The sequence below is a fragment of the Microtus ochrogaster genome, chromosome 24, assembly GCF_000317375.1.
Source record: "Microtus ochrogaster isolate Prairie Vole_2 chromosome 24, MicOch1.0, whole genome shotgun sequence".
In the NCBI taxonomy this organism is placed as follows: domain Eukaryota; kingdom Metazoa; phylum Chordata; class Mammalia; order Rodentia; family Cricetidae; genus Microtus; species Microtus ochrogaster.
The window spans coordinates 12,006,765-12,018,777 of NC_022024.1; the positions used below are offsets into that span (position 1 = coordinate 12,006,765).

The 12,013-nt window shown below is 44.2% G+C and overlaps 1 protein-coding gene across 1 annotated transcript in view; it reads left to right on the top strand.

Annotated features, from left to right (window-relative positions):
- Window positions 1-7,720: 7,720 nt before the first annotated feature.
- Trhde (thyrotropin releasing hormone degrading enzyme) overlaps window positions 7,721-12,013 on the top strand; it is a 377,812-nt gene continuing 373,519 nt past the window's right edge. The window contains exon 1 of the mRNA XM_005358058.3: window positions 7,721-9,686. Coding sequence (XP_005358115.1) covers window positions 8,776-9,686 — 911 coding nt within the window. The 5' untranslated portion in view covers window positions 7,721-8,775. The remainder of the gene's footprint in view (window positions 9,687-12,013) is intronic.

Below are 12,013 nucleotides of genomic sequence, written 5' to 3' on the forward strand. Positions count from 1 at the left end.
ACACACACACACAAATACACACACACGTTGTTAGCAATAAAAGCAGTGTGTTCAGGTGGAACCATTCCTGTTTGTCTGGCTAGATAAAAGATTATTATGATATCTCTAATACATAAGGGATGTTAGTGAACATAACACATTCCCCGTGTTTCTCAATTAAAAAAAAGACATTGCAATGTACTATATAACGCCTTTTCCCCCCTTATTCCCTTTATAGCTGCAGCATAATTTTAAAAGAAATTGAGTAGGGTAACTCAATGAAAATTCATCCAGTCTGATGCCAGAAGTAAGTGCATATTGCCTGAGTCAGATATGGGAGGTTTTAAAAAACAGGATTAAGCAGCATTTCAAATCACCTAGAATCAATCCCCATAGGACACTGTTGTAGAAATGATGATACTGAGTTAAGAAAAACATTCTTTTTCTTACAGGGGAAAAAAAAAAGCCCACAAGTTAGATCTTGCCACTTATGCTATCCTAGATAAGTTTGGTGATTATCCTGTAAATGAACATCGATTTTTGTGTAGATTCCAATATTTTCAATCTCAGAGAAATTATTCTGGTGTCCTGAATGGACAATTGCAGAATTATGGAAAATATCTTTTGGTGAAGTAGCTGTTTCTTTTAGAAAAAAAAAGAGAAAGAAATTGTTTCACATCATTTACTATGCTATTTTCTAACACCAGCTTTAAAGCATCAAAGAGGAGAGAAAGAGAGAGAGAGAGAGAGAGAGAGAGAGAGAGAGAGAGAGAAGCCAACCCCAAACTCACACCTCTATAGTAAATATGTTACTATCTAACCCACAAGGTGGCAGTAAAGAAAAAAGTGACAAAAATGAAGATCCCAGGCAAGTTACTAAATCCATTCTATTCTGTTAAGAAAATTAATCCTATTCGATAAAACAACCATCCACATTTTAGTATGGTAGTAACTCTAAGTGTCTATCCTCAGGTGGTTGTCTCTCACAAGGTGTCCTCTGACCCCTCTGGCTCTTACAGTCTTTTGCCTCCTCTTCGGAGGAGTTCCCTAAGCCCTGAGAAAAAGGATTTGATGGAGACATCCCATAAGGGCTGAGTGTTCTAAGGTCAGAGCTTGTCATTTTCAAAAGCAGCAGTTCTCAAACTGTGGGTGGCAATTCCCTTGGCAAATCTCTCTCTCCAAAAATATTTACATTGTGATTCATAACACTAGGGAAATTACAGTTATGAAGTTGCATTGAAAATAAATTTATGGCTGGACTCACCACAACGTGAGGAACTGTATTTTAAGGTTGAGAACGCCTGTCAAACACTAATTTGGTTGGTGCTTTGTATATAGTTACTCTGTGGAAATTTTTATTCTATTCACCCCCACCCCATCTCTCTCTCTCTCTCTCTCTCTCTCTCTCTCTCTCTCTCTCTCTCCCTCTCCCTCTCTCCCTCCCTCGCTCTCTCTCCTCCCTATCTTGTATAGTGCCTATCATTTAATGTTCTTGGTATTAAGTTTTAAAAAACCCAACATGTTAACCTTAAAGAATTTCTAGTAGAATGCTGCATTTGGGCTTTTAAGGTGTTTTTAATTTATGTGTATATTGTATGTGTGTGTTGTGTGTGTGCATGGTGTATATGGATGGGCAGGTATGCCATGGCATGTCCACAAAGGTCAGAGGACAACTTTTACAGAGTCAGCCTCAACTTCCACCTCTATAAGAGTCCCAGGGATCACATTCAGATTACCATGCTTTCATGGCAAGCATCTTTACTTCTTTTTAAACACCAAGAAAAAAAGCATTCTAGTCAAAGTGCAGTTGTTTGAAGTTCAAGAGTAAGTTCTAGACTTAGGATCTATAGGTACAGATACATCCTTCCTTTCATTTCAGGGCACCGTGAGAGCATCCCTGAGCCTCTGTGGGGGTTTCGACAAGGTGCTCTCAGAACAACCTGCACAGAGAGAGAAAGAAAAGAAGGCATTACACTGGCATAGTCTTCATATGTAATGGTAAAGTTAAAGAATCGAGAATCCATGTAGTGGGATTGCCATCTGTGGGATGGGCAAGACTGGGTGTTTTCTAGCTTGTATCTTTGAACTTATGGGAAAATATTGGGCCAGGAAAGTGTGCTGTCTTCACTTCATGATAAAAAGATGCACAGGATAATAATCATATATGTCATGATACATCTCTCCCCCTAATTTCAAAGAAGTTCAGTGAGGTTTGAAAATTAAGCGATGTTAATTTTCATCACTATTATATATGTACACACACACACACACACACACACACACACACACACACGACCTTTGGCCAGAACTTTGATTCAACAAACCTATATACTATAGTTTATGCTATTTAATGTAGGAAATTGCTGTAGTTAAGAGTTAAGAGTTAGCTTAAAAAACTCAAACACAGGTATATGACTCAAATACCAGTGATATTTACATATGGAGATTGCATATGGAGAAGACCATGATCACATTCTAAGTCCTCTTTATCAACTCCTTTACAGTGAAGACTTGCTACTCAGTTTGAAAAGACAAGGTGTTCACCTTGCTTAAAGAGCTATCCAGATAAAGAGTTAAATACCTGATGAGGGTCAGTCTGTGATCAGGGAAGGATTTAAACAGATAAATAAGATGTCTGATTAAATTAAAGAAGAGGGCATAAATTATTTAAAGAACTGCATGTGTGACATAGAAGGTGCAGGCGGGAGAGATGAATCAGGCCATTTGATATCTTTATGTGACTTTGCATTATTACCTATGGAAGCGTGTCTTTAAAGCAGATACTGTTGGGTTTGAAAGAAGTCAGACACCATTTGAGTCACACGATTTTGAGGTGGACTGTAAATCTAGGTTAAGGCTATATATATTTGATACATTCAAATGTCAAGATTTCGAAGATATAAAGCACTTGCTTGTTGCGAAAACAAATTCTAGTCAACACCTCCACCGCTTTGTCTTCCCGCCCCCGACCCCTTTCTCTCGTAAAGTCATAAAACGACTACGTTGCTCAGAGTAATGCATTATAATTTATCTGTTTTATTTCATTTAGCAAGCACTCTAATAACAGAAGTCATAAGCAGAAACAGTCTGCTTCCATAGGCCTAGAGACCAAGATTGACTGGTCCTGTTCTAAGGTCTCTAAGGGCCTAACACTGACCTCACAATTTATGTAACAAACTAACAAATATCAGTTACACAACTGGATAGTTTACATTGGCTTACCTTACCGAAACAGAATGCCACCGTGTTAAACGTGCAGGTAATGGTGGAACACTGCTTGGTTTTGAATTCCAGCTCTGACATTTACTAATTAAATGATTCTGTCCTCGGATGTTTAGTAGGTCTGAGCCTCAGTTTCCTTATTTTCCAAATAGAAGAAGCAACAACATTGTCTCTGTGGTGTCTGTTTTCATGATTCCATGAGCTAGGATAAAGCGCTTTAACAGGTAACAAGGACCAAAGCTATTAATAGCTCTATTATTGTGATTGTTATTATTATTATTATTACTTTGCCTCCCATATGTACCGAAAAGCAAGCATTTGAGAAACTTATATCCTGAGTGTCTACTGCATTTGTCAATTTGCTAGTCTATTTCTTCATCCACTGGACAAATTGAGTAGCTCAATGGAAAAAAAAATCTCTAGAAAGTTAACCAATTTCTATTCTGTTTATAGACTTGGGTATATATTATCTTTGCAGCTCTCATGAATACACTATAAACATTTCCATGATACATACTTTGGTTTTTATGGAGCTTTCTTATAGAGATCATAAACCAAAAAGCCCGGAGTGAACACTGAAGAGTTTAAACCTAGCAGTAGAAACCCCCAAAGAAAAATAGAACTTCTTTGAATTCTTCATACTCTCGCCTCTGCATATAACACTGAATTCTGGAACTGGGAATTTCATCATAGATTACAGCCATCCTTTTTCTTATATTTGCCATCGAGAGGGGTTCCTTTTGTGCTGAGAGTTATTCTGTTTTCCCTTCAACATAAGTGGAAGACTTCCCTAGGACTTATAATGTGTGCTAATATATTGGTACTATGGTTTTTTTTTTTTAAAAGCTTCAGCAATTCTCAGGTAGTTAAAATACCATATGCAGATTCGGATGCCATTTTCATTCTGGCTAATCCGTTTAAATATCGAAGTCAAACCACTGGCAGTTAAATTAAGGTTTTAATTTTAGTTGGCAAACTGTGTGCTTCGTGAAATATCGCTATGTTTTTGAAAAGTTCTAGCTTTTATCTTCAAGATCTTGAGGAATGTTCAATTAGAAAAGGTGACTTTTTTGGTATGAAACTCTCTAGAAAAGACTGAGGTCAGATGTTATGAAAATTTTAAATTGTGTGATGTAAAATTGTGATCAGCTTTGATACTGTATGGATTTGCACACTTTTTTTTTTTTTTTTGGTTTTTTTCGAGACAGGGTTTCTCTGTGGCTTTGGAGCCTGTCCTGGAACTAGCTCTGTAGACCAGGCTGGTCTCGAACTCACAGAGATCCGCCTGCCTCTGCCTCCCGAGTGCTGGGATTAAAGGCGTGCGCCACCATCGCCCGGCAGATTTGCACACTTTTAATTTTTCATCAAATTATCACATTTTGGATTTCAAAAATGCTGTTTTTCTGTTGCCACATGGAGGCACCACCTCAGCTGATCCGCAGAGATTTCTGACTTCCATTGTCAGCAAGGGTCTTCAACTGGGTAAAGCCTCCAGAAACTTCTTTTGTCCTAAGCCCACCAGTCCTTTTATTTGCCTGAATAACCATTTGGTTTGTCTACTGTCTCCTACATTTTAGCAAGTACGGTGTTTTTATAAAGTCATTTTACTCCCTAAAGTTTTGGATAGAATTTTATGTTGTTTTCTTGTGTGTGTGTGTGTGTGTGTGTGTGTGTGTATGTGTGTGTGTAGACCAGAGGTTAACTTCCGGTGTTGTTCTTCAGACTGAGTTCATCTGTCGGTATGCTCTTTTTTATTTGTTTGTTTTGTTTTGTAAGACAGTGTCTCTCATTACCCCAAAAACTTGCCAAGTAGGCCAGAGAGGCACTGGATGCCCTCATCTCTGCTGTCTGTTTTAGCATTTTAATTACAAGTAGGCACTTCTATATGCCCAGCTAACATAGTCCTGGGAGCCCACTTCAGGTCTTCATAATTGCAAAGTAGGCACTTTATTGATTGAGCTTGTCTCCCCAGCTCAATTTATTTTTTTATGGAGGATACTCAAAACCTCTAGACAATTTGAGAGCCATGGGATGTCCAAGGCTACCTCCTCACACTCTGTGGTGTTATTAACACATCAAGAAACGGAGTTGATGAAGTAAGTGGGCTAGGATAATACAAAGTGGGGAAGGTTGAGTAGGGACTTAGATGTTTCTTCCAAGCCAAACAGTGTTGGGACATGAAGGCACTAACCACCCTTTCAGGAGCTGAGTGTACAAGGTTATAGCATGTGGGATTCAAACCTTTCTCATCTAATCAAGGGACTTAAACACTAAGGGCAACGTTTAAACCAAGTATTAGTGGTTGATTCCTTCAATATTCCCCTTAGGTACACAGCCTGAAACTTTGCCTCTTCCTTTTTGTTTTTGGTGTGAAGTAGAAGGAACATTTTTTTTTTTGTGGAAATAATCCAAGAATGTAACCTGTCAATCCTTATTTTTCAGATTCCATAAACTTTCATAAATTACAAAAGAAAGACAATTGCTATTGCTTTAACAAAAGAGGAAGAAGTATTTACTTGTTCGATCTTTGATACTGAGTTTATTGAGTAAAAAAACACTGCATTAAACAGGAATCAATGAGCTAATAAGTTGTGCCCACTTTATGTTAATAAACTTGAATTTGCTTCACTTGTATCTCAGAAACAATCCATTTGCTAATTTAATCAGTCAGAAGAAACTTTTTCTAATTGGTAAGCAATTTCTTTTAATTGCAAAGTGTTTGAGAGTTACCTTGCAGTAATTTTTCACAAGTACATAGACATTGATAAGGTACATGAATAGTAATTACCTTTATGGAGTATTCAAGACTAACATCATATTGGGGAGACCCCTTGGACAGTTAACTCTTTCTGAGGTGGTGGTTCTTAGACTCCCAGGGGACATTCTAGAAACTGCTTGTAATCTCTGTCCCTTAGGCAGGTAATCCTGAGTGACTAGATTAGATTCCCGAAGGGCAGAGGAATATGGTGACCTCTTTGAGGGTCAGGTGCTCTTTTGGCTTGCTAAACTGTATTTCCTACTTCTGGGCAAACAATCTAACCCCTAAAGTCCCAACTCCTAAACTGCACAATAGCCAGATACAAATGAAAAAAGCAAGAACAAAGATGCTTAGAAACAGCAGAAAAAAGAAACTGGAACAGAATGTGGCATTTCCCTTGGTCTGTTACTGACGGCCCACATACAACATGCTTAAAAATACCCACCCTGGCACCTATTTCCACCATCAGTTATGATGATGCAAGTGGACACTTAGAATACGGGGGTATTCAGCAAGCACTCCATCTAGGATAGAGGGAAAAGAGCTTCCTCAAGCAAGGCTTACTCTCTGTGGCTGCCAGATTAAAGTTCATTGTTGTATAATTGGGCTCCTTTTACTGAATATGTTTTGAAATAATATTTTAACTTTTTTTCCAGTACCCAAAGCCAATAACATTTCTCTCTCTCTCTCTCTCTCTCTCTCTCTCTCTCTCTCTCTCTATATATATATATATATATATATATATATATATATATATATATATGTATATGTATATGTATATGTGTGTGTGTGTGTATGTGTGTAAAATAATGGGTTTAAAGAGACAAAAGAAACGTTTAAAGAGGAATTTCTTCATTTTCTATTGACTAAGCCATATACTTTGTTAAAAATCAGAGAGGACTAACTCTGTCACCTTCCAGGTGGTGGTCTTCTGAGCATTGTTTGTGTTACTTTTTAGACACATTTTGAAGTTTGTATAGCACACTTCTCCACTATAATGCAGAACTCCAACAAACTCACGAGAGTCCGAAGCCAGTCAGCAAGCTACAAACTTTCACGATAATGCTTGTTGTCAGTACACACCGGGATTCATAACTGCCTTAATGAAGTTTAAACAATTTTCACGATAATACAGGGGAGTTGCATAAAGTAATTGTGGCGAGGTGAAGTGACAAACTGACCCATCATGGAAATACATTTACCCACTGTTCTAGTAAAATCCAGTCATGGAGCCTCCACCCCCAGTTTTCCTTACACTTGTTTTTTGAATGTTGTATTGTAGGCATTAATTTTTTTTTAAATCCTGTTCCCAATCTAAAAATAAAATGTATCCCACGGGGACTCTGTATCCTTTCTTTGGTCTTTTACTTATGTAGGACTTTTCATAACTAGCCATTATGTCGGTACTTCACACCTGGCCACACTACACCATTATAATATATGCAGCCAGGCTTTGGAGAATTTATTTCAATTTACATACAATCCCCCAAATCCTCTGGCGAGCTTGATGTGTGATCTGACACTGCCTAGTCTCTCCAGCAGGCTCTTGATGCTAATAGCCCAAGGCTGCAGCGGTACCTCTGGGGAGCCACAGTGGGGCTAAGGAGTCGGAAGAGGGGTGACTGCCGGGCTTGTTGCGCTGAAGATTTACAATGTACTCTTTCAGGCAGCTCAGCAGCCCTGTCTGTGGCTGTGGGTGTCTGGTGTGACAGAGCGGAGAAAAGCTCTCTAATCTCCCAGCGCCTGCCTCTGCCGCTCAACCTCTCCCCTCCCTCCCGCTTTCCCAGCCTTCTTGCTTGTTCCCTCAGTCGCTCTCTCCTTTCTCAGGGAGTTTCAGTCCCTGAATGCAGCTGGAGTAGCCTTGGCAATCTAGACCCGGAACCCGTGTACACACACATACACGTACACGCGCGCACACACGCGCGCACACATGCACACGCACTGGCACACACGCACTTCGGTTCTCCCCCCGGGGACGCAGCCGAGACCTTTATCTACCTGAAGTGGATGCCCCGGCGGGACACTTCTTCACTTGTCTTCTCCAGAGGGCACAGGCATATCGGAACGCGGGAGGCTCTCTGTCCAGTCTGCAACCTCACGCCTTTTACCGCCGCCGCCGCTTAAAGTGTCCAGGGTGGAGAAGGCTTCTCCAGGACGGATGCTCCGCGGCCGTGGGACTTCTTCCAGCTGGCTCACTCCAGTCTTTCCCTCGGTCCTCTGTTCCATCCTTTCCTCTCCCGTTGCGGGGTGGAAGGCTCAGGCTCCTCCCGGGCTGCAACCGCCGCAACTGTCTTTGCGAGCACATCCCACCCAGAAGACCCAACACTGCCGGAGTGCCCGGAGCTGGGAGAAACCCTAACTTGCCTGCCTGCTCGGTTGCTCTCCCTAAGACTCTCCGTCCCCCGGGCCGAGGACGGGTGCGAGAGCTGCCGCAACCAGCCTGGGAGAGTGCGGCGCCCGGGAGGACGCACGAGCCGCAGGCGCACAGGGGCGGGGGCAGCCTGTGCCCGAGCGCCCAGTGCCAGCCCGACGAGTAGCGCGCACCCTGCGAGCGACAAGCTCCCCAAGTTGGGCGCGTCCCAGAGCTGGTTGCCCCGCGATTCGCAGCTGGTGTCCGGAGAGAGGCGGGGCTGCTGGGGGTCATCGCCAGCCACCAGAGCTTGTCACCAGAGAACCCGGGCTGGCCTCCCTAGGGTCCCAGCCGGCGTTGCGCCCTCCGCCCGAGAGCGCTCTCCGATGACTGCGCTGGCGGTGGCCCGGGTGGCCCTCCCGCTGGGGGTGTCGGAGGGGGCGGGGGAAGAGGAGGAGGCGGTGTGATGATGGCCCTGGACGGCGAGAGGGGGGAGCAAGAGGAGGAGAAGAAAAAGAAGAAGAAGAAAAAGAAGAGGAAGAAGAAGGAGGAGGAGGGGGCCGAGAAGAGCAGCTCACCCTTTGCGGCTACCATGGGAGAAGACGACGCCGCGCTCCGGGCAAGCGGCAGGGGGCTCTCGGACCCGTGGGCTGACTCGGTGGGAGTGAGACCCCGCACCACGGAGCGCCACATCGCGGTACACAAGCGGCTCGTGCTGGCTTTTGCCGTGTCCATCGTGGCACTACTGGCGGTCACCATGCTGGCGGTGCTGCTCAGCCTGCGCTTCGACGAGTGTGGAGCCAGAGCGGCGGTGCCGGGCTCCGACGGTGGCCCCGGGGGCTTCCCCGAGCGCGGCGGCGGCAACGGCAGCCACCCAGGATCCGCCCGGCGCAACCACCACTCCGGTGGGGAATCCTCGCAGCACGAGACCGGCGAGGTGGACACCCCAGGGACCCCGTCTGCCCTGCCGCCGTCGGAGGAAGAGTCCGAGCAGTGGCAGCCTTGGACACAGTTGCGCCTATCCGGCCACCTCAAACCACTGCACTACAATTTGATGCTCACCGCCTTTATGGAGAACTTCACCTTCTCCGGGGAGGTCAACGTGGAGATCGCATGCCGGAACGCCACCCGCTACGTGGTGCTGCACGCCTCCCGGGTAGCAGTGGAGAAGGTGCAAGTAGCGGAGGACCGGGCGTTTGGAGCTGTCCCGGTAGCAGGGTTTTTCCTCTACCCACCAACCCAGGTCTTGGTGGTGGTGCTGAATAGAACCCTGGACGCGCAGAGGAATTACAACCTAAAGATTATCTACAATGCCCTGATAGAGAACGAGCTCCTGGGCTTCTTCCGTAGTTCCTACGTGCTCCACGGGGAGAGAAGGTATGGAGGGAGGCGGTGCCCCGCGCTGCCCCACCCCGCCGGGCTGCTCGCACTGCTGAGCGGGCGCAGGCGACCTGGGGTCCCTGTTGGCCTCCAATATCCAGAAACCCCGGGGTTGGGGGAAGGGAGCCAAGGTTAGATGGGATGGTCCTTTGGAACCATAGGGGTCTGTTGCCAAGTCCACAAACTCAGCAATACCGAAAGGTGATGATTGCTGCCCCTTCCTCTAGTTCGGACCTTGTGCCTCCTGACTGGTTATCTAAGTGACAAGCTAACAAAACAAAACAAAAAACCACCACCACTACCACCAAAACAAACAAACAAAACAACGACTTCGAGCAGGTAGCAACTAAACCCAGCTATCAGGTCAGAGCAGACACGCCCCCTCCCCTTGCGCACCTGCCTTGGTTATGAATAGTACCTCGGTACCCCTGGAAGACTCAGAACATAGCCTAAGTTTTGGCTTTGTGAAGTTTTTCCAAATTGAAAGTTGAGATTTGATCGCAAAGAGAAGTTCAAGGGAAAGGCGGGACTGGGGCTGGCCTGTGGGACTGCAGTTGTCATGGTCAAAATCAGAGAGGGACCTCTAAGGCACTGTGGTGTCCCCAGGGGCTTCTGCCTCCATTTGGTTCCTCAGCTGCTGCCAATGGAAATGACTACACCCAGAAAGGGAGGGAAAGCCAGCAGCCGGTCTCCAGTGCCTTTGCTGACTTTAGATCTGGATTACATTTTCTTAGTTTTTGTGAGGTGTGTGTGTGTGGGGGGGGGGGGATTTCGCTAGAACCAACAGCTTCTGTGTCCAGATCTTCATAGTTCTAATAGCTGTGGTGAAAGTCTGGGGAAAGAATCAAAGTTGACGGTGCTTGGCAATGACTGACAGCTGCACCAAACTCTCCGGGTGAACTGTTTTATGAGATCCTTACCGGGTGCATGCTGCTGTCCCCGCTCTCTGTGTTACAGGTGGGAAAACGGAGGCTCAGCAAAGTGGTAGTTTGACTTAGATCACAAAATGAGACCCAGATAATTCGGCCCAGAGCTCCCATTTTAAATCCTAACTTGGTGATAATAATAGTTCCACTCTCCACAATAGGATGATCAATATGGCCTTGAAAAGCACTTCACCCAAGGTCAGGCCTGCCATATATAGTACTTCAGAGTTCAAATGAGTGTTCTGAGTTAGTCAGCTTTCACCTATCCTGTTGAATGAATGTATGAATGGCTCTTGTTTTCATTGTGTTTAAAATAACTTCAATTAGTTAAATGACTATAGGGCAGATGAACAATCAGAGTGAACTAATAAATGAAATCATTACCTCTAGTAGACCCATCATTAGTAAGCAATGAGGCAGAGCCTCCTCTTTCCCCCAGTGAGTCTCCTAACATCGGGACCCCGGGACTCAGAGCAACACAGGGCACCTGAGGTCAAACAGGCTGTCATCAGAGAACCCTAACTTGAACTTTGGTTTGCCCAGCCCTGAACCAAAGTGCTTGAGAACTATCAGAAACAGTTAAGGTGGGAGAGGCTGGGAAACTTTCCTTGCAGTGTGGAAGTGCACAAAAGTTTTATCATTTATAGATTGCTGCGAAGTAAGTCCACATAAAATATTACACGTGTTAGCAGGCGTGTGATGGTTACAACTTCCTATAAGTCAATACATCATCATTATTGTTAATCAGTTTCTAACACCCAAGATCTGGCATGGGTAGTTCAAACCCTTCACCACCACGTCCTCTAGAACAGATTCCAGATTAAAAAATATGTCTAAGCCCACATGCTATGAAATATGCAATAAAGACATAGAAGGCAGATGTTGCATGTTATGTTTGGAAACACGCTCATCATGTCACTAGAGTTGCACATCCTCACGGACGCATCTTACTGTGGTGAAAAAAAAAATTGCTCCCTCTTAAATTCTGTATTTTTTTTTCTTAAGCCATGCCAAGATGTATTTGGCAGAACTCGGCTTGTTTTGGTCAGTGCTTTCAAATTAAGAGGACTCCCAAAACGACCAGATGTTTCCACTTGCCCTGCACCGGTCTTCTTGTACCCACAGTCCATGTTTGTATTCAGACTTCCTCCTTCGGTTTCCCCTGGAGCTGTAAATACTTTGGCTGGAAGTTTAACCTGATACCACATGTTTTCCAATAGAAATGAGGGATTCAATGTTTGGGAAACCCCAGCATGGATTTATTTCTAGATACGATCTTAGAGAAAGTTTTTGCTTTCCACCTCCAACAGCAAAGTGAATATTATAATTTCCTGGCATTTACATCTGGAGTACATAAGGCAAAAGTAATTTAATAATTTCAGGAGTATACCGACATTC